Genomic DNA, 20357 nt, shown 5'->3' on the forward strand with positions numbered 1-20357 from the left:
AGACTTGGAAACCAAGGCTTATAGAAGTTAGCACTTGCCTCAAGGTTACCTAAACTCTTAAGTGACAGAACAGAGATTTGAAGTCATGAATTCAAAATTACCTAACTTCACTATCCATCCTCTGAACATAGAGTCAAAATGCTGTTTGGGGAAGTTTGTCTACTAACTGACTGAAACATGCAGAGAAAGACTCAAGAAAGTGAAACTATTGCAATGAAAAAATAGCAACAGCAACGCGTATAAACTAAAGCAGTTACAGTAGGAAAGACGAAAGGATCTACTTTCAGGAGATTTCAGTTCAGTTTAGTCGCTCTGTTGTGTCTTTGCAACCTCATGAACTACCGCATGCCATGCTTCCCTGTCCGTTACCAACTCCTGGAGCTCTTTTTCTTGGGGATGGTTTTGATCACTGCCTCCTGTACAATGTTAGAAACCTCAGCCCATAGTTCTTCAGGCACTCTGTCAATCAGATCTAATCCCTTGAATCTATTTGTCATTTCCACTGTATAATCATAAGGGATTTGATACAGATCATACCTGAATGGTTTAGTGATTTTCCCCACTTTCTTCAATTTAAGTATGAATTTAGCAATAAGGAGTTCATGATCTGAGCCACATTCCTCTCCCAGTCTTGTTTTTGCTGACTGTATAGAGCTTCTCCATCTTCGGCTGCAAAGAATATAATCAATCTGATTTCAGTATTGATTATCTGGTGACGTCCATGTGTAGAGTCGTCTCTTGTGTTGTGGGAAGGGGCTGTTTACTGTGACCAGTGCGTTCTCTTGGCAAAACTCTGTTAACCTTTGCCCTGCTTCATTTTGTACTCCAAGGCCAAATTTGCGTGTTACTCCAGGAATTTACTGATTTCCTACTTTTGCATTTTAGTACTGTATGATGAAAAGGACATCTTTTTTGGATGTTAATTCTAGAAGGTCTTGTAGGTCATCATAGAACCATTCAGCTTCAGCTTCTTCAGCATTAGTGGTTGGGGCATAGACTTGGATTACTGATATTGAGTGATTTGCCTTGGAAATGAACATAGATCATTCTGTCGTTTTTGAGCTTACACTCAAGTACTTAACTGCACTTCAGACTCTTTTGTTGACTATGAGGGCTACTTCATTTCTTCTAAGGGATTCTTGTCCACAGTAGTATATATAATGGTCATCTGAATTAAATTCTCCTATTCCCGTCCATTTTAGTACGTTAATTCCTAAAATGTCAGTGTTCACTCTTGCAGTCTCCTGTTTGACCACTTCCAATTTGTCTTAATTCACCGACCTAACAGTCCAGGTTCCTACAGAGCCCTTTGAAATCCCCTTCAAAGGGCTTTAGGGAAGTTCAAGGCTTGATGACTTATTTGATATATGGGCTGATCAAATTTCTCGACTGGAAATACAAAGAACGGTGGTAGCCCCAAGAGAAATAGCTTTTCTGTAATTCCCAGTTCGACAGTACACTCCATAGATAGATTTTAGACAGATGACCCTAATCTCTAGATTTGTCAGTTCCACAAAACACTTAGTCAGGTGCTGGGTGTCCACAGTAACGGCAAGTCAGATTGAAAAGTCATTCTGGAGGGCAGAATGATAAAAGCGAGAAAGAAAGAAATGAAAGGGGGGCGGGGAGAGAGCGAGGGTACACAGACAACTCTTTTCTAGGAGCGGTCGCATCCCAGAGGCCAGCGGGCACTGCAAAGGGAAAGGAGGGGCTTGTCTAAGAACTACAACTCCCAGTAGGCATCGGGCAGAGCAACCAAGCTTCCGGCCAGAGCTTATTTCCGGTCTTTCGGGTGCTGACGCTCTCTTCCGGTTTTGACGGTCCCCGAAAGGCTTTGGGGGATGTGCAGAGTGAGTCCCGAGGCACTGGGGTCGCGAGTGGGAGCGGGGGAATCTTGTGCCCGCACTACACCCAGCGGCTCAAAGTTAGCTCCGGGACGTCAGGGAGGAGAGAGGGCATGCTGGCGGGAGGACGTGTAATCTTGGCAAGAATGGGGGAGGGGACTGGGGCCACGGAGGGCCCCACAAAGGGATGTGGAAGGCGAGGACGAATGGGATCCCGGGGAAAGGCTGGAGGGTGGGATGCAAGAGCGTGGGGGGGGGGGGGAACCCCGCGAGCGCGCCGTGGAATCCCAGGGGAGCTGGTGGAGGAGGCCAGAGGGAAGGTAGCAACCGTGGGGTGCTTCTGCGTGAAGGAAAGCTAGAGGCTGCTGTGGGTCCGAGATCGGCCGAATCCGGCAGCCCAAAGAGCGCGGGGACGTGGAGTCCTCTCAGAAGATCCTGCCAGTTAGGGAGCATTCAGGGCCCAGGTGGCTTAGAGACCGCTGTGTTGGAAGGGGCTGCCGCTTTGACAAACTCAAAAGAGCTTTGACAGAATTTGAAAGAAAGAGCTGTCAGGAAGCTTTTGGTGGTTTTCGTGCTTGGATTGACTGCTCGCTTTGCTTTTTTCCCCAAAGATGAGGCTGCTGGCCTTCGCGGTGTTGGCTCTATTTGCTGTCACTCAAGCAGAGGAAGGAGCCAGGCTTTTGGCCTCCAAATCACTGCTGAACAGATACGCTGTGGAGGGGCGAGACCTGACCTTACAGTACAACATTTACAATGTTGGCTCGAGGTAAGGAGGCACTGGAACTATAGGTTGGGCCCTTTCCAGGTTTCTTCAGTTTCCTAGCTGGGAACAGACACCAGCAGTGATTTATCTTTGGGAGATTTTCAGCAGCAGATATCATGAGTGAATGAATGAATATACTGCTGGATCTGCTTTTGGAAGAGGAGGACATATTATCTAAGCTACAAGAAACCATCTTCCACTTTTTTTGACGTGATAGAGTTTCAGGGTGGGGAAGAAGCAAGAATTGTGGTGAAACAGAAGAAAATGAAAAGGCAGAAAATGTATGATCCTTTGTTACCTTAGGGATTTAGTTTCAGCTTCCTTTCTTAGATTGGCATTTTTGTTATCTTTCACTGTTTTAAAAAAGTAGACCTTTTATTTTGTTTGGTTGGGTTTGGGGTTGTGTTTTTTTTTTTTTTTTTTTTTTTCTTTTTTTTTTGCCACACTGTGGGGCATGTGGAATCTTAGTTCCTTGAGCAGGGATCAAACCTGAGTGTTCCATATTGGAAGCACAGAGTCGTAACCACTGGACTGCCAGAGAAGTTCCTTTTTGTTTATTTATTTGGCTTCGTGTCCAGCCTTAGATATGACCTGCAGGATTTTCATTACTGCATCCCCTGGACCACCAGGAAAGTCCTCTCTTTTACTTTATTCCCTTTAATTTTCTTTTCCATATGCATCTTGCTCCTCTTCCCCTCCTTATACACACACACACACACACACACACACACACACGTGAGAAAAAACTAGGGCAAAAATGGATTCAGGCCCATTCATTCCTCGATATTTCGAGTATTTTATTTTGGTGCCCAGAATCCAGGCCTTGAGTGAGATTCTTCAGTGTAACTATGTGACTCATATCTGTCCTTTGTAGTTCTGATTTTTTAGGACAGGCAGACAGGTTTGATTGCTAACTGCTTTAATTTTATAACCACTACTTACTAACCTTTGTTTCCTCCATTCTCTAGTGCTGCATTAGATGTGGAATTATCTGATGATTCCTTCCCTCCAGAAGACTTTGGCATTGTCTCTGGAATGCTCAACGTCAAATGGGACCGGATTGCTCCGTATCCTCTTGACACTGGCTGATGAAGGCTAATGGGATGTTGGGAGGGATACTGCCAGCAAAGCAGTAGGGTCACATCAGTCTAAGTGTATATGGCCTTTCTTGCCACCTCTTTGGGTAAGATGTGGCAAGAGAGACTAGTGAGAATTGAGTGTGCATGATTTAGGGTGGGCCTGAGGAAGGAGGTTCCTGAAGTTTAGGTTATAGAGCCCTAAAACATTCTGTATTAGGAGAATGTAGGCAGATGTTTGTGGCTGGTTGATGATCTTTAAGGTGCTTTTAAAAGAAATTCTGTGGGATGCTAGTGTGGAAGACCTGGGTGACCTGTTTAAAGGCTCTTCTTATTCAATGAACCCCTTATTTGGATCGACTGGTAATTTCTTGAGTGTTTTTAAAATGTATTGTTTATTTACTTATTTTTGGCTACACTGGGTCTTTGTTTCTGTATGCAGGCTTTCCCTAGTTGTGGCAAGTGGGGGCCACTCTTGTTGTGGCGCATGGGCTTCTCATTGCAGTGGCTTCTCTTGTGGAGCACAGGCTCTAGGGAGATCCGGATTCAGTAGTTGTGGCACACAGGCTTAGTTGCTCTGCGGCATGCAGAATCTTCCCAGACCAGGGGTCAAACCCGTGTCCCCTGCATTAGCAGGCAGATTCTTAACCACTGGGCCATCAGGGAAGTTCCTTCCTGAGTGTTTTGATTTAGATTACTTTTTTCCCTTGTGAGTTAAAGTGTATTTAGATTTTCTGACAAGGGTAAGTGTTCTCTTTGTATTTTGTTTTTGTTTTTGTTTTGTATTTTCAAGAATTTCCTTCAGTTATAGGCAGAGAAAGGTTTTCTGTAACCTTAAGTGACTAATTTTTCATCTATAAACTGTATTGTTTTATAATATTTCAATATTGAGTATGTCATAGACCTCTTAAAACTTGATTAAAAAGATATCATATAATACCACCCACTTTAGGCTTAGATTAAAAGCCTGTGTTTATTATTTTTGCAGAGTATCTTAGATATGAAATATTATATGTATGAGCAAGTCTTTTTGTGAATGGTACATTTAGTCCCTAAGTTGAAAGTTTGTTACAACTGTAGCTTCATCTTTTTCCCTCCTTAACCCTTGAGTCAGTGCTAGCAACGTCTCCCACACTGTGGTCCTGCGCCCTCTCAAGGCTGGTTATTTCAACTTCACCTCGGCAACCGTTACATACCTGGCCCAGGAGGGTGGGCCTGTTGTGGTGAGTCCCCCAAACACTTGGCTGGCTGGGGCTCAGCTCTGCCTTCCTTTGAAATCTCGTGCAGAAAATCTCCAGAGCAGGTGCTAAATTCTGGGGAAGGTAAGAAGGACCAAAAACTTGCGATATTGTTGTAGGAAGGAGCATATTTCAAATTATGTTATAAAGTCTCAAAATCAAGCAGTCGAAATGAACAGGAGGGGAGTGCTGTCTGATTCCCTTCCTTCTGCCTCACTTTTGTTCTGTACAGTGTCATGTGCTACCTGGTTTTTTACCATCCTTGCCTATCTGACCCACCTTCTACACTGCCGCCAGATGATTCCCAGTCTCCGCTGTGTCTGTGTCTTTCCCTTGCTTAGAATGCTCCTGCTTCTCGCATCAAGGCCACGCTTTTCCTTGCACACCCTCCAATAGTTTTGCTGTGTTCTGCCTCTCCCTTCAGTTCTCTACCCACCAGGATCCTCTGTCCTAATGAGGCCAGCGCCTCCTCTGTCTCAGTGCTCCTTCCTTCCACTCTGCCTTTGTTCTCTGTTTGAAGTACTCTCTCTCCTCCACTTCATTATGTGACACCTTCTCAAGACCCAGTTCCGAACTGCATCTCCTTGATTCTGTCTCCTGCTTTTACAATTCATATTGCTCTTTCCTACTCATTCTTTCACTAAATATTCATTGACTGCATCAAAACTTCTGTAGCTCTTAAAATCCATGCCACTTGCACATTTAATTCTTGACTATCTTCAGTAGTTCTCTTTCTTATATCTAGATCTTTTCCCTCACCCCCACCTCCCAGTTTAATTATAAACTCCTTGAAGTAAGGGTCTGTGTCTTAGATTTCTTTCTGTTTCCCATATAGGGTAGAAATCCAATGTAAACAGTCTTTTGATTGATATAAAGGTCAGCAGACATTTATTGAGCCCCCACAATGTGCTAGATGATAGGAAATACAAAGAAGATTAATAAGATACTGTCACAGGCCTCAAAAAGCTTAGGTCATGAATTATAAATACACATGGGCTTTAGGCTCCTTAGTGCACAGTAGGGAAGGGACTTACCATAGTCAACCATAGAACTATAAGAAATCCAAGAGTCTCGAACATTCAATGCACTCTCCAAATTATCTTTTTTAAATGAGCCTGTGGGACTATATTCTTGCAATTCTGGTTATGTTGTTTTCACATCTTCCATCCTGTGTGCTTTAAGAACCTCGTCTGGGATTCTTTGGTTCCACCTGGTCCTTGATGGGTTAAAAGACACAAACTTAAAGGCTCAGCTGCCACTTTAGAACAAAGTTGTTTGCCGTGTGCTCCCAAGTCTTGGCCTGCTCTCCAAGAGGAAGGAATGTGGGGCAGACTCAGCCCCTCCCCTGGTAATGTACATTTGGGTAGGGCTTGAGACTTTACGGAATCCTCATTATTTCACTGGAGCCTCATGTCAGCTTGTGAGTTACAGAAGAGTGTTTCCACTTGAGGAATGGGAAATGATTGCCAGGGCAGAAGGGCCAGTGGTGGTGAGCAACTCTCTCCAGAGTCTGAGGCTGAGGTAGAATGATCTGGCTTTAATTACAGCAGCATACCTCCCCTACCTTTTTTTTTTATCTTTTTATTTAGTAAATGCTCATCATGTGTCTCCTGGCTCTTAATTTACTCATCTTTACAACACATGAAGGAACCATCCATCTTCTCTAGTTCAAAAACTTTTCCTCATCTGGATGTTTCTTGGGCCTTTGGGAACTAAGACTCTTGCTTAGAACTGGGTTGGTTGAAAAACTGCCCTTTTCCCAGATGAGAAAGAGCTGAAGACTTGCCTTCTTTTCTCCTTTTCAGATCGGCTTTACCAGTGCACCTGGACAGGGAGGAATCCTGGCTCAGCGGGAGTTTGATAGAAGATTCTCCCCCCATTTTGTAAGCTTTGCAGTCCTCTCATCACTCCCCTGGGAGGAGAACACCCTTTTTGTTCTGAGACCTCTTGGCCTCCTTAGAAGATATGTATAGTTGGTTGGTTCTTGTCATATCTGTTTTTTGGTGTCTGGTATACACAGCCATCAAACATCGTGATTTAACCATGGCTAGAGATTTTTGGCAATGAGATCACAATTGCCAGAACCAAAAAAACCTGCCCTTTTTCTCTGCTCAGTCTTGAGTAAAGCCCCACCTTGGAGTCCTGGGTCTAATTCGAGGATGAAAAGAGTATCTGCTTAGATTCAAAGAGTCCCCGAGCATCGGGCGGTTAAATGGGAACTTTGTTGTACTCTAGTCCAGGAGAGAATTTTTTGAAGATTTGCCTATAGTACTGAATGAGGAGATTCATTTATTCATTCCTTCAGGGAATAATTATGAGGTTCCAAATTACGTGCTCAGTTCTGTGCTTTGCTTGGAGAAACCAGCACAAGAGGCAGTCCCTCCCTTTGAAGATCTTATGGGCTTATGGAGGCCTCAGCAGAGGAAGACTGCTGTGATGGCAGTCACACACAGGGCTAGGAGGAGATGCAGCGGGAACACCTCACCTGGTGTTGAGATTCAGGGAGGATTCTCTGGGGGAGAGAGGTTTCCCTAATTAAAGAGGAGGTGAGGAAGGGGAGGCACCCCAGGAGGAGGGAGTAGCTCTGAAGTGAGAAAAAGCCTGGTGGAGTCCAGGAATAGCAGGTAGGTTAGGAAGGCTGGAGGGCAGCACGTAAGGCAGAGGAATGGAAGACAGAGGCTGGCGGTGTGGGCCGGAGTTAGTTTGCCGGCGGCTTGACTGTCAGGGCAACACCTGGACATCTCCCTCCTCAAATTGTCTGGAAGAGAGAAGCTTCTCTTCCAGATTGAATTGGGTCAGGTGAGGCCTCTGGTTTCATAGCTCGAAAGGTTGGTCTTCAGTGAGCCATTCTGTGTCCAGAGTGGCCAGAGAGGAGCCTTCCTGCTGACGCTCTGCTTATTTGGGCTGGCTGCTCCCTTTTCTCATTGGACCCTTCCATCCTAGTCCCCTCCTGCGCCCTAATCCAGGCTTCTAAGCAAGGCCTTTGTTGTCTTCCACAGCTGGACTGGGCAGCCTTCGGGGTCATGACCCTCCCTTCTATCGGCGTCCCCCTGCTGTTGTGGTACTCCAGCAAGAGGAAATATGACACCCCCAAAACCAAGAAGAACTGAGTGGGGCTTCCACAGCCCTCCCTGCCCAAGATATCCAGGTGCTTTCCAGACTCCAAAGGGTATCTCAAATGCAGTGTCTTCTCCTTTAGCCCTTGGCCATCTTCTCCTGGGTCCTGTCCTGCTCTAACCAGAGCAAAGGACCAGGCCTGGGAGTCTATGAGCACCTCTTCGGTTCCATCACGAAGCCGGACAAACAGGAATGCCTTCGGCAGCCGTCTTGACCTCGGGGCCCTGTGCTGCAGCACTGAGGTGCCGGGGGTATGTTGCTGGCGATGTGAACTCTCGGGTCCAGGAGAGGGCATTTCGGAGACTGCCTGACACCACCCCATCCCCCGCCACCCCTCTCAAAAGAGGGTGGAAGATAAGATGAGAGCTGTGGGACTCTTGGAGGCTACCCAGTCTCTGTACTGGCTTAGGAAAGTTCTTACCAAATGGGGTTTTCTAATAAAAACAAATGCCACCCTGACGTGTCTGTTTTCCCATCACCTGGATGAACTCAGGTTGCTGTTGGTACGCAGGCCCTGACTACTCAGGCTCCTGGACAAGTGAGCTGAACTCCGGCCTCCTTGCTCTAGGGAGTGTGTGTCCTGTTCCCCAGAGGTGTTCTGCCCGTCCCCCTTCTTGAACATCTTTGCTTCTGCCCCTTGTTTGCCTGTCTGTTTTCACCAGTCACCACATGCTCAGTCATGTCCAATTCTTTGCGACCTCATGGACTATAACTTGCGAGGCTCCTCAGTCCATGGAAGTTTCCAGGCAAGAATACTGGAGCAGATTGCCACTTTCTTCTCCAGGGGATCTTCCCGACCCAGGGACCAAACCCTTGGCTCCTGCATTGGCAGGCAGACACTTTATCTCTGTGCCAGTCACCATATATTCCCCTAAATCTTCCTTGCTTGTGAGCCCCTCTCCACAGTAGAGGAGGGAAGATGGGGGAAGATGGTCTGCACTTGTCCTATCCCCAGGAGATCTTCTGAGGGTAATTTAATTCATTATTTTTAAAAAACTATTTGTGTCAAGTGTTGGTTGTGGAATGTGGGCTTAGTTGCTTTGCCTCGTGGAATCTCAGTTCCCCGACCAGGGATTGAACCTGTGTCCCTTGCACTGCAAGCTATATTCTTAACCACTGGACCAGGGAAGTCCCTTCACTGACTATTCTTGAAAAGCTATGGATTATACCTGATTCTAGCCCTTCATGTGTTTAAGATTTAGCTTTTCTCAAGTTTGAGCTTATTTTAATGCCTCTGCTCTGAGCTCAGGCCAGGCAGAAGCAACTGATCCCCCTGAGTTGTTACCTAAGCACAGCCTGTGGAAAGGCAGTTGGTTTTGCTGCAGCAGCAGTGGGGAGAAGCCACTCTGAGCTGACTCTGTCCAACCCAGGAATGCCGTGGTCCGAGAACAGCCTCCCCGGCAGGAGAGAAACCCAACAAACACCCGCTTTGTTCTTGCCACCGTTTCTCAGCTTAGATTCTGGTGGGGTATGGGGGCAGTGAGGGCTGCTCAACTGGTTTAACCTTTCCTTCGCCCAGCAGTTGGAGCCTCTGGGCTGAAGGATGAAAAGGACATGGAGACAACGGGAGGCTCTGAACGGAGTAGCCCTCCACCAGCTCACGTCCCTCCTTCAGGGCCTGCGGCTTGGACACCCCAGGACTGGCCAGGTCAGAAGGCGAGGAGGATGTGTTTGCTTTTGTTCATTGTGTTGCTGGTGGAGACCTGGGATTTGCTCAGGAGAATGGGGGAAGGACAGTGAATCAGAAGCTTAGGGTTGAGAACAAGTATAGGGAAGGAAAGGGGAGTTAGTTTGATAGGTATCGTCTTCCTCTTTTGCACTATAAGATGTTAGTCTTTGGAGGCGGGAACACGCTGCCACCTGTGTGGTGTCTACTGGAAACAGAGTGAGGAGTTAACTTGTAGGAGGAGGGTTTCTGGTTTAGAGGCTAGGATAAACTTCATAACTTGGAAAGGCAATATGAGATTTCTTCCTCATTCTGAGTGCTGGGAGGTACTCCTTTTCTGAAAGTGGGGGCAGTCTTTACTTTTCCTTGCAGAACTCCCACTTCATTTCCTGGCTCTTGTTACAGAGAAGACTAGGGGGGAGCCCAGGTTTGACCCAGGTGACGAGAAGCAAGCGAAGGCAGGGTCACAGGTACCTTGAAAAAAGGCCAAAACCAGATACTTCATCTCTTGAGAGACCAAATTCCTTGGAGTCAGGGTGGAATTTGAGCCTCCCTTAAGCCGTGGCGTTGGAGAATAGAAGAGCCTCTAAAATCTGTAGATGGCTAGACTTAGCTGGAGTAGTTGCTTTAGGATTAAGCCCTCTCCTTGAGATAACTTAATGGAGGACGAGTAGCCGATAGTGCTTCACTCTAGTGAAAACCGCTGTAGGAAGATGGGAACCCTGACCTCCAAATTTTGTGCAGGTCTGCAGAGAGAGAGAAAGTAAGCACCCACCTCACATCCTTCCTGGAGATTGGGTACCCAACCTGAGAACTTCCTCCCTGAAAGGCAAAACAGATGGTAACCCAGCTGTCAATGGGTTCCAGATCCCCTCCACCCCCGGAAACCAGCCCTCTATCCCTCCCATGTCATGCAGACTTTTAGCTGGCACTCGCTCACCCACACCCAGCCCCAGTACCAGGAGGAGCCAGAGCCAAGACTTATACCTTTTTTACATCCTAGGCTTTGGGATTTCACCTGAAGAAAGTCAATGGGAAATGGGGATAAGGATTCCCAAAAAGCTGGGGATAGTGAAGCTGGTTGGTGAGACAATGGGAGTTTTCAAGGCTTGATTCCCGGAGAGAGCAGCTCAGGGTGGTGGAAGGATCACTGACCACAGACGCTCCAGCGCTGGGTCCCCGCCCACCTCCACCACCCACTGGCTGACTGACCTCAGGTGAATCACGCCTCCTGGAGCCTGTGTCCTCATCTGTACAATCACAGGGTTGTTTAATTAGAATTTCTGAGGATCCTCCACCACAAAACAGGTAGCCGTTTCCCCTGTATTCTTGAGAAGTAAGAACTGGTCACTCATGTGGTTTGGAGCCCAGCCAGGTAGGAAAAGGGCTTCCCTGATGGCTCAGACAGTGAAGAATCTGCCTGCAATGTGGGAAACCTGGGTTTGATCCCTAGCTCGGGAAGATGCCCTAGAGAAGGGAATGACTATCCACTCCACTATTCTTGTCTGGAGAATCCCACGGACAGAGGAGCCTGGCAGGCTACCGCCTGTGGGGTCGCAGAGTCACAACTGAGCAAGTAACAGTTTCACACGGGGAGGAGAGGGCACACAGTTCCCACATCTGGCAACAGCTGCCCTCTTCCTCTCATGGTTTGAGAGTGTGGATAGACCATGGATCACATAATTTAATCTCATTTAATAGATCAGGGAAGGCAGAAAGTAGAGGGGCTTATCCAAGGTTACAGCAAGCGGCAGTTTTATTGAAGAGCATATTTACTGAGTAACTTATTTATATCATAACTGTTATGGACCCAGCGTTTAAGTGCCACTATTGGTATACCTCTCATTCACTAGCCCCATTGTACAGAGGAGGCGATGAGGCTAATAGAATAGGTAACTTCTCCAAGGCCCCTTATCTAGGGAGTCGGCAGAGGCAGCCAAGCTCTTCCAATTGCAGCATGTCCTTTTCACCAGACCATGGGCCTGGCAGGGAGGAGGCTCTCCGGTACCTCAGGAAGTCCAGTGTCTGCCCACGCTATCCTTTGCCCCAGGGAAGCGGGGAAGGTGAGTCAGCACCCCCAGAAGCGGTTATCAGGGAAGGGGGTGGAGAACCGGTCAGATAGCCTGTGCCTGGCATGCACAACGCTCTGGGAGTGGAGCTGAGTGTGCCGAACTGCCAGCTCACCCTGCTGCTGCTGGCCGAAGGAGGGCCGTGCTCAGACGCCGCTGCCCTTGTCAGCGCTCCTCCCTGCACTTCCATCACAGAAAATACAGTCTGTCCTCCTCCCCTGCTGTAACCTGCCTCTTAAAGGGGACGAGCAGCATTTGAAAACCAGATTAGAGAGACAGCGAAGGACCTCCCCGAGCCCACTAGGACCTTGCTGTGAAGTAGGGTGCCAGCCGTGGGCCTTGCCCTGAGCTGTCCTCTTTTTCCCCTCAGCTCCACCCTGTCTCCACTGGCAGGTGGGTGAAGGTTCCCTGGGATGTCATTCCCACATACTCTCCGCTCAGGGTGACCCCAGCTTGGCTTCCTAGATCTGTTTCCACCTGTGACTGAATCCAGTGGCTGCCTTTTGGGGGATGTCAAGGACAGGAGAACCCAGGAATCCTCCGGACCAGCGTTGGCACCGAATGGGTTAAAGTCCGGGGCACAGCACTGTCTAGGGTGTTTGAAGTAGGGCGGGGAAGGGAAGGGCTGCAGTTGTTGGAGAGGCAGCTGGTCTGGACTGGAATGAGTCCCCCCTGTCTCCTAAGCAAACTTCTGGACCATGAGCGATTCCCTTAAAAGGACCAAGAGAGAGGCACCCCCATTAACGTGCTGGACTGGATTCTTAGAGGGGCTGCCTAAAGCGGGACTTCCTCCCATATTGAAGTCATCAACCGAGGGCAAGAACGGGTCTCCCATCTTTGGGATATATCTTGAATCTGGTGAGTTTCCCTCTTCCCTTTCCCTGAGTCCTTCTTTCATGAGTGGGCATTCCCCAGAAGTAGGGATCTTCAGGAACCCCTCAGCATCCCCAGGAAGTGGGCAGAACAATTCACCAGTCTCCTGTATTCAGCTCCCGTTTTTAACTAAGGTGCATTCTGTTTGTGTCTGTGTGAGTGTGCACAGGTGTACAAATAGAAAATCACCAAAATGGCCAAAAGTTAATTAGCACTACTTGTGCAACCAGTGATAACAAAGCTTGCTTATGCATTCTTAATCCTCACAATCCTTATGAGGTTGGCATATCACAATCCCTATATTAAATGTGAGGTTTATCCTTCTGTCCATGGGATTTTCCAGGCAAGAATACGGGGGTGGGTTGCCATTTCCTTCCCCAGGGGATCTTCCCAACCCAGGGATCAAAGCTGGGTCTCTTGCATTGAAAGGAGGATTCTTTACCAATGAGCCACCACGGAAGCCCAGTTAAATAGCAAACCGTTGTCAATTAAGAGGGAGTCAAACTCAAGTTCACCTGGCAGCAAAGTCCATTATGATGTCTTCTAGTCTCTTTTGCTTACTCAAGAGGTATGGACAAAAAAGGATGGCTAGAATTTTAAAATCTCAAGTCCTAATTCACCCAGGGTCCCCTCCTCTAAGTCTTGACAGTACTCCCTTCATCCATCTGAGTTAATTGTAAGATTTAAAGGGCTACCAACTCATATCAGGCTCAGAGGCTTCCAGATTCCAGACTACTCCATCCATTCAGATTAGAGGCTTCCTCCTTCACCCACTGCCTTTAGGTGTTCCCTGGAATCTAATGGGTTAATTCCTTGGGACTCTATGGTCAAAGTCTTCTCAGGTGTGTCCCTCTGGACCTGAGCCCTTCTCTTGCCCCACCCTTCTGGCATGGCACCCAGGATGCAGGCCAAGAAACTGATAGGAGGTGGAAAGGGACTGATAGGTTTTGCCCCTTTTATTCCCTCGCACCCACACATCATCTAGCCTGGGTCCCAGCAAACCTCTGGAAGAGAAAGCACACAAGCCTAGCAGAAAGAATGGACAGGATCCCTAGGTTCAGTTTGCAAATCTATTTAAAGAAAGAAAGAAAGATGGTCACACTTGGAAACCCAAAGCAGCAAAAGTCCGGATTGCTTTGTGAGCCTAACATATCAAAGAGGCGGGGGTGGTTTGGGGTGGGTGTTTCAGATGCTTGATGGCTGATCTTTATGGAGATATGGTGGGACTTCTTGATGGTCCAGTGCTTAAGACTTTGGGCTTCCACTGCAGGGTGCACGGGTTCAATCCCTAGTCAGGGAATTAAGATTCTGCATTTTGAACTATGGTGTTGGAAAAGACTCTTGAGAGTCCCTTGGACTGCAAGGAGATCAAACCAGTCAATCTTAAAGGAAATCAGCCCTGAACATTCATTGGAAGGACTGATGCTGAAGCTGAAACTCCAATAATTTGGTCACCTGATTCAGAGAACTGACTCATTGGAAAAGACCCTGATGCTGGGAAAGATTGAAGGCAGGAGGAGGGGATGACAGAAGATGAGATGGTTGGATGGCATCACCAACTCAATGGACATGAATTTGAGCAAGCTCCAGGAGACAGTGAAGGACAAGGAAGCCTGGAATGCTGCAGCCCAAGGTCACAGAGAGTTGGACATGACTTAGTGACTGAACAACATGTTCAGCACATATTTCTTTAGCACCTATCAGCGTCTGACAGAGCCCAGAAAGGTCTACGTGCAAACACAATGGTGGGCACTGTAGTCATACGTGACTACTAGAAAAACCATAGCTTTGACTATACAGACCTTTGTTTGCAAAGTGGTATTTTGCTTTTTAGTATGCGAAGTTTGTCATAGCTTTCCTTCCAAGGAGTAAGCATCTTTTAATTTTATGGCACTATTGTGGTTTAGTCACTAAGTCGTGTCCAACTCTTTCGTGACCCCATGGAGTGTAACCCACCAGGCACCTCTGTCCATGGGATTTTCTAGGCAAGAATGCTGGAGTAGGTTGCCATTTCCTTCTCCAGGGGATCTTCCCAACCCAGGGATCTAACCCAAATCTCTTGTACTGGCAGGTGGATTCTTTACCACTGAGCCACCTGAAAAGCCCTCACTTACACAATGTTCAGCACATAGCAAAATCTCGTATGTCTCACACTGAGAAATAGAGCAATGGTGAAGCCAAGTCAGGGTGAGGTGAGGAGGTATTAGAGACTTGGGTGCCATATGACCCGCTGTAGAATGGGGTGTTCGGGGAGCAGGGAGAGGTGAGAAAGAACTGTGGTTACTGAAGCCTTCTTTTTTTTTTTTTTTTTAAAACTGAAGCCTTCTTTACCTGAAGTACTGCTGTAGTCTTTTATGTGGGATACTGTTGGATTAATGATTTACTTTCTATGTGAGAAGAAGCAGGTATATTACATTTTGAACCATCAAAGGGTTTTCTATGACCCTGTCCCCCAGGGCTAGGAGACCTGGAGGAGAAGCCCGCAGATCATGCCACCTGGCCTCTCCCTTCCTCCCCATTCTTTACTTTCTAGTTTTGTTCAGGTCCTCCCCATTATTTCCCCCTTGGGGAGATTTAGGACCCCAGAGCCAGACCCAGGAAGCCACCCAGACTGTGAAGGGGCCCGACAGCATTGCCCAGCCTCCCACGTGCCCAGCTGTGTGGTTGCTCTGAGCAGTTCCTACCCTCAGTGTTTGCTGGCAGCAAACATAAGCAGGGCCTTCCCTGCCCACCACCCATCACCTCATTCAGATATCTAAGATCCAGAGGGAGTAGAAAGGACAAATTTAACTTAACCCCCATCTACTTTCTTTTTTTTTTTTTTCCCATCTACTTTCTTCTGGAAGCTGCTTTCTCTCTTTGGCTGATGCGGAGGGGGCAGAAATGAGGATGAGAATGGGAGTGAATAACAACAGTGCTGGATTTCTTTTTCGTTTTTTCCTTTTGGCCGAGCAGTTTGTGGGATGGGCTCTTAGTTCCCCGACCAGGGATTGAACCTGTGCCCTCGGCAGTGAAAGCATGGAGTCCTAACCACTGGACTGCCAGAGAATTCCCCAGACTTCTTTCAAAGCTAGTCACTGGCGCTCATTGGGAGCTTGCCTTCTAGTTTCAGAGGAGAACTCAGGTTCTGCAGTGCGTTGGCTCTGCTGTGAAAACTCAACTCTACCTCCTGCAGCCCTGTGACCGTGAGCAAGTGACTGTCCCTCTCTGTGGTGACTGTTTCTTCTGGTGCAAAATAGGAATAATATCTATTTCAAGAAATGGTTGGGAGGGTCCCACAAGATGATGTAGGCATTGATTGTGGGTTAAGCCTCTACCCCTGTAGGCTCAGATGCTATTTAGGAAATGGATGAGCTGGGGTCTTTGATGTCCCTCTTCCCTAAGCTGGTTGCAGATGCCTGGCTGGTGAGCAGTGAGCCTTACTGTCTCTTTAATCACCTTCTCTCTCCTTCCTGAGATTCTGAGGCCCAGCTTCTCTAAATCAAGAGTCTGCAAACTTTTTCTGTAGAGACCCAGATAATAAATATTTTCGGCTTTACAGGCCATATGGTCTCTGTTGCAACTACCAGCTTTGCTGTTGTAATGCAAAAGCAGCCATATACCATATGTAAATGAATGAACATGGCTGTGTTCCAAGAAAACCCTTTATTTATGAGCACTGAAGTTTAAATTTCATATAATTTTTATGTGTCACAAAGTAGTATTCTTCTTTTGATTTTTGTCCCCAAGCATATAAAAAAAGAAAATTAAAAAAAAGAAAAAGAAAATAGTACAGATTTGACCACAGGCCATAGTTTGCCAACCTCTGCTGCAAATCACCAGAGGCTATCGCCCCTCCCTTCTCTTTGAAGAGGTTCATCAGGTTCATCAAGGTCCTTCTTGCTCTGGTTGTTTGCTTCTTTTATATCAGAAGTACTTTAAGATCATTAGTTCCCATCACAGCTGTTTTAGTGTCAGCCTGTGGGTTATTTATTCACTCTCTCTTTTTAAGAAGTAACAGTGAGGTAATCATCATATAGTGCTTCTGTCTTGAGCCTTCCTCTCTCCAGATCTCCATTTCTCAGTGCTCTGCCTTCTCTCTGCCTCTAAATAACAGCAACAACAATAGTAGCATTTACTAAGTACCTAATATGTGCCAAGCACAGTATTAGTTGTATTTACCTACATTGTCATCAAGTCTTTCAGTATCCTTGCAAGGTAGTATTATCATTCCCATTTTACAGATGATTCCAGAGCTCAAAAACATGAAATAAGCAATGTCATGTGGTTATTTATTGAGATGCCCAAGGTCACGTGGCTTATGAAGGTGGCAGAGCTAGCAAATCTGCCGAACTTCAAAGTCACTGTAGCATCTGAAGAAATTACGGTCTCAGAGTTCTGAATAAGAGAAATCTCTCTCTATTAAAATAATACATGCCTCCATCTCAGCAGACGGTAGAATGTCTAACGAATCAGTGGCGACTAGGGAAATGATGGAGATTACACACAGAGAGGAAATCAGGAGATGCTGATGGTCTGTGTTGGTGGGAAAAGCATCTGATCTGAGGCAGGAAGAAAAGTAAAGTAACTGAGTGCCTCTTCTGGCTTTCCTCCCCTGCCCCCATCCCCAGCATCTGATCCCAGACCTATTTCAGACTCTCCTATCTCTGCTCAGTGGAAGCAGTGATGTGACACGATGTGATCTCATTCAGGAGCTAAATAAAGCCATTGTGTGAGCCCTAGCCCTGGCCACTCCCTTGTACCATTTCCTGAGCTCGGGAACCCAGGGAAAGATGGGAGGCGGCTGGGAGAGAACTGATGGAAGGAGCAGCCAGGAAGGGAACACAGTCACAGAAAGCGGAGGGCAGAATATCTCTGCGAGGGGAATGAGGAAGCCTTGCTAAACCTCATCTCTTTGAAGGAGAGAATGAAAATTATTGACATTATAGCATTAAGGAATGGAATTTAGAAAACAGAAAAAACTTTCCGAAGAATAGAGTGAAGATATGAGGGAGGAGTCCAGTGGGTTCCATTTTCACAAAGAGCAGAGACCATGAATGACATGACAGAAGTGGCTAGAAAGAAGGTAGATCTTTGAGGTCAGATTCAAGGTGGTCTCAGTGGGAGGAAGAAGGGTGAGATCGCAGGACATGAAGATCTCTGGATTAAAAATGTCTGTCCACCAGGCCAAGGCAGCAAGTTACCACCTCCAACAGGAAGCATCTCCAGGGATGGAGGGAAAGGAAAGGGCATCCATTCACTGCTTTTCATTCATCTAGTCAAATCCAGCCCCGCGAGCAAAATCTAGCCAGGAAGAGCAGATAGAAGCTGGGTACAAGGGGTGTAGGTCTAACAGCTTTTTATCTTTTGTGAGGTCATTGAATGCCAAATCCAAGGTCCTCATGGTGCCCCCTCAGTGCCCATTTCTGTCCTATTCCCAGCGCCTGTTGTGAGGGGCACTCCCAGTTCCTACTCTTTCCTGCCTCCCAGCTTCCCTCAATACTTTTTTATCAGTACCTCCCGCCCCTTGCCCCAAATCTCAGCTTTGAGACCCCTGGTCGGCAGGGATCATGCTGTGTCCCTCAGGCTCTGTCCTGCTCCCTGCAGAATTGCCCATCCCATTTATTTTATTTTTTAAAAATATCTGTTTATTTGGCTGTGTCGAGTCTTAGGATCTTTGTTCTAAGATGGGATGTGGGATGTTTCGTTGTGACGTATGGACTCTCTAGTTGCGGCACGTGGGCTTAGTTGCCCTGTAGCATGTGGGATCCCAGTTCCCTGACCAGGGATCGAACCCACGTCCCCAGCCTTGCAAGGTGGATTCTTAACCACTGGACCACTGGGGAAGTCCCCGGGCCATCCTGTTTGCAGACGGCGCATCAGATGACATGAGGCCCAAGTCTGGGGACACAGAGGATGTGTCCCAGTGGCTGGACGAGAGGCCCCCTCTTTGTGGCTTCCAGATATGCTGAGCCACCAGGCCTGGGCTGGTCTCCTCGGCCTCTCGTTTTCTATTCTTAGACCCACCTGGCAGAGCAGCAGAATCCCCCTGCAGAGGCCTGAGTACTTGTGTCCTCCCTTCCCATGGTAGGCAGGCGTGCAGCGCGGCACAGGCACCGTCGCAGTGGTTCTGGGTGCAGCGGCAGCAGGTTACAGAGAGAGGGAGAGGTAACTGGAAGGAACGACCTTCCAACAACCTGGACTTTACGGGTGTGTGCGTGTGTATGTGTGTGCGTGTGCGTGTGCGTGTGTGTGTGTGTGTGTGTGTGTGTTGGGGGCAGACAATAACATAACCTGCAGAAGGCTTGACGCCCTCACAGGAAGCCTGGGAGGAGGGCGAGTTCTGGCTCATTGCCTCCTGGTCCTCCTGGGTCCTCCCAGCATCTCAGCTGTTTCTCTCCTGGGAGAAGAGGAGCCTGGGAAACTCATTCTAGCAGAAGTTCTAGAGACGGGGCCTGGGAGGGAGTGCAGAGGTAGATGCAGTTGATGTGAGCTGCCTTCCCGCCCCTCAGCCACCGTGGTACTCTGGTATTTGGTACTTGTTTCTGGAGCGGGGCTTATCATTTTCAACGTTAAGAGCTCCCGAGGGTTCTTAACTCTGAGACATACTGAGGCAAGCCCTGACGGCCTCCAGGCTGTGAGAACAATGCCCACCTGGGAGAGAGAGTGAAGGAATTTCAACATGGCTAATTTGGGGGCCCTCTGCTCTGCTCCATGGGGAGAGGTCAGAATAGCTGTCTTACTCCCCAGATGACCAGAGTCTTAGAAGGAAGAAGTCATAATACTGTCTCACTCACGCACCTTTTCTCCCTGCTGTTTTATTTGCCTAGACTCCTCCCTCTCCAACGTGGCCAAATCCTAACCACTCCACCCTTCCAGGCCCATCTCAAAGGCTATTTACTTCCTTCTGTTTCCCTTTTCCGAGTCCTCCAACTGGTTATATGTACTCAGCACAAAGCCTTCTTTTTTGAAACTTTTTTTGTGACATTTGGCAAATTCTGGCCAGTTGTTTGTGATTTGTGCTTTTGCCTACGTGCACACACGCACATGTGCACGCACTCACCAGAATGAATTCTTTGAGGGTAAGAACAATATCTATTTCTCTTTGCTTGGCATGGTGTCCTGCCAGGTAGGTGCTCACCAAATGGAATGATAATGAGTGAATGAGGATGTCATTATGTGGACAGAACACTAGACTGGGAGTCAGAAAACCCAAGTTCCTGGTTTGACTCTGCAGCTAATTGTGTGATCTTGAGCCAACCCCAAGTTCTGTGCCTTGGGAAAGGGAGGAGTGGGTGACTGGATGCTCGAGGCCTGGCTGACTGTGACACTTTCCTAGTTCCAAGGTTCAGAGTTCTAGAACTCTGCTCACTGTTCTCTGTCTTCTTGATCCAGACTGGCCTGTGTGCGCCTCCCATGAACAGAGAAGTCCCAGAGGTGTTCCTCGCAGGTGGAGACCTGGTGCCCCGAGGCCACACTCGCCGCTGCCTCTCTGCGGTCGAGTCCAGAGCACAGCTGGAGGAAGAGGAGGAGGAGGAGGAGGAGAATGAGAAGGAAGGGGAAAAAAAGGAGGGTGAAGTCTTCCCTGCTGTACCCCTCCGAAGGTCGGGCGCTTTTCGTGCCCACAGCCATAACTATGACCCCTTCAAAAGGCATAGCTGGGGGCCGGGCAGGGAGCTCCAGGATCCACTGAGCAGGTAAAACACCAGGGGACCTCCTGTCTGTCCTTCTC

General features: G+C 47.7%; 1 protein-coding gene across 2 annotated transcripts; it reads left to right on the plus strand.

The window, feature by feature from the left end:
- The first annotated feature begins 1750 nt into the window (after positions 1-1750).
- SSR2 (signal sequence receptor subunit 2) lies at positions 1751-8497 on the plus strand. 2 transcript variants are annotated; one of them, XM_065902245.1, is made up of 6 exons: positions 1751-1850; positions 2456-2610; positions 3576-3674; positions 4798-4906; positions 6727-6804; positions 7921-8497. In XM_065902245.1, the coding sequence occupies exons 1-6, from the start codon at positions 1842-1844 to the stop codon at positions 8029-8031; spliced, it is 561 nt and encodes a 186-aa protein (XP_065758317.1). In that variant the 5' UTR covers positions 1751-1841; the 3' UTR covers positions 8032-8497. The 2 variants fall into 2 exon arrangements, with proteins under 2 accessions (XP_065758317.1, XP_065758324.1); XM_065902252.1 differs by having other exon boundaries at positions 1827-1924.
- The last annotated feature ends 11860 nt before the right edge of the window (positions 8498-20357 follow it).

Source organism: Muntiacus reevesi, chromosome 1 (genome assembly GCF_963930625.1).
Source record: "Muntiacus reevesi chromosome 1, mMunRee1.1, whole genome shotgun sequence".
Classification (NCBI taxonomy): Eukaryota; Metazoa; Chordata; class Mammalia; order Artiodactyla; family Cervidae; genus Muntiacus; species Muntiacus reevesi.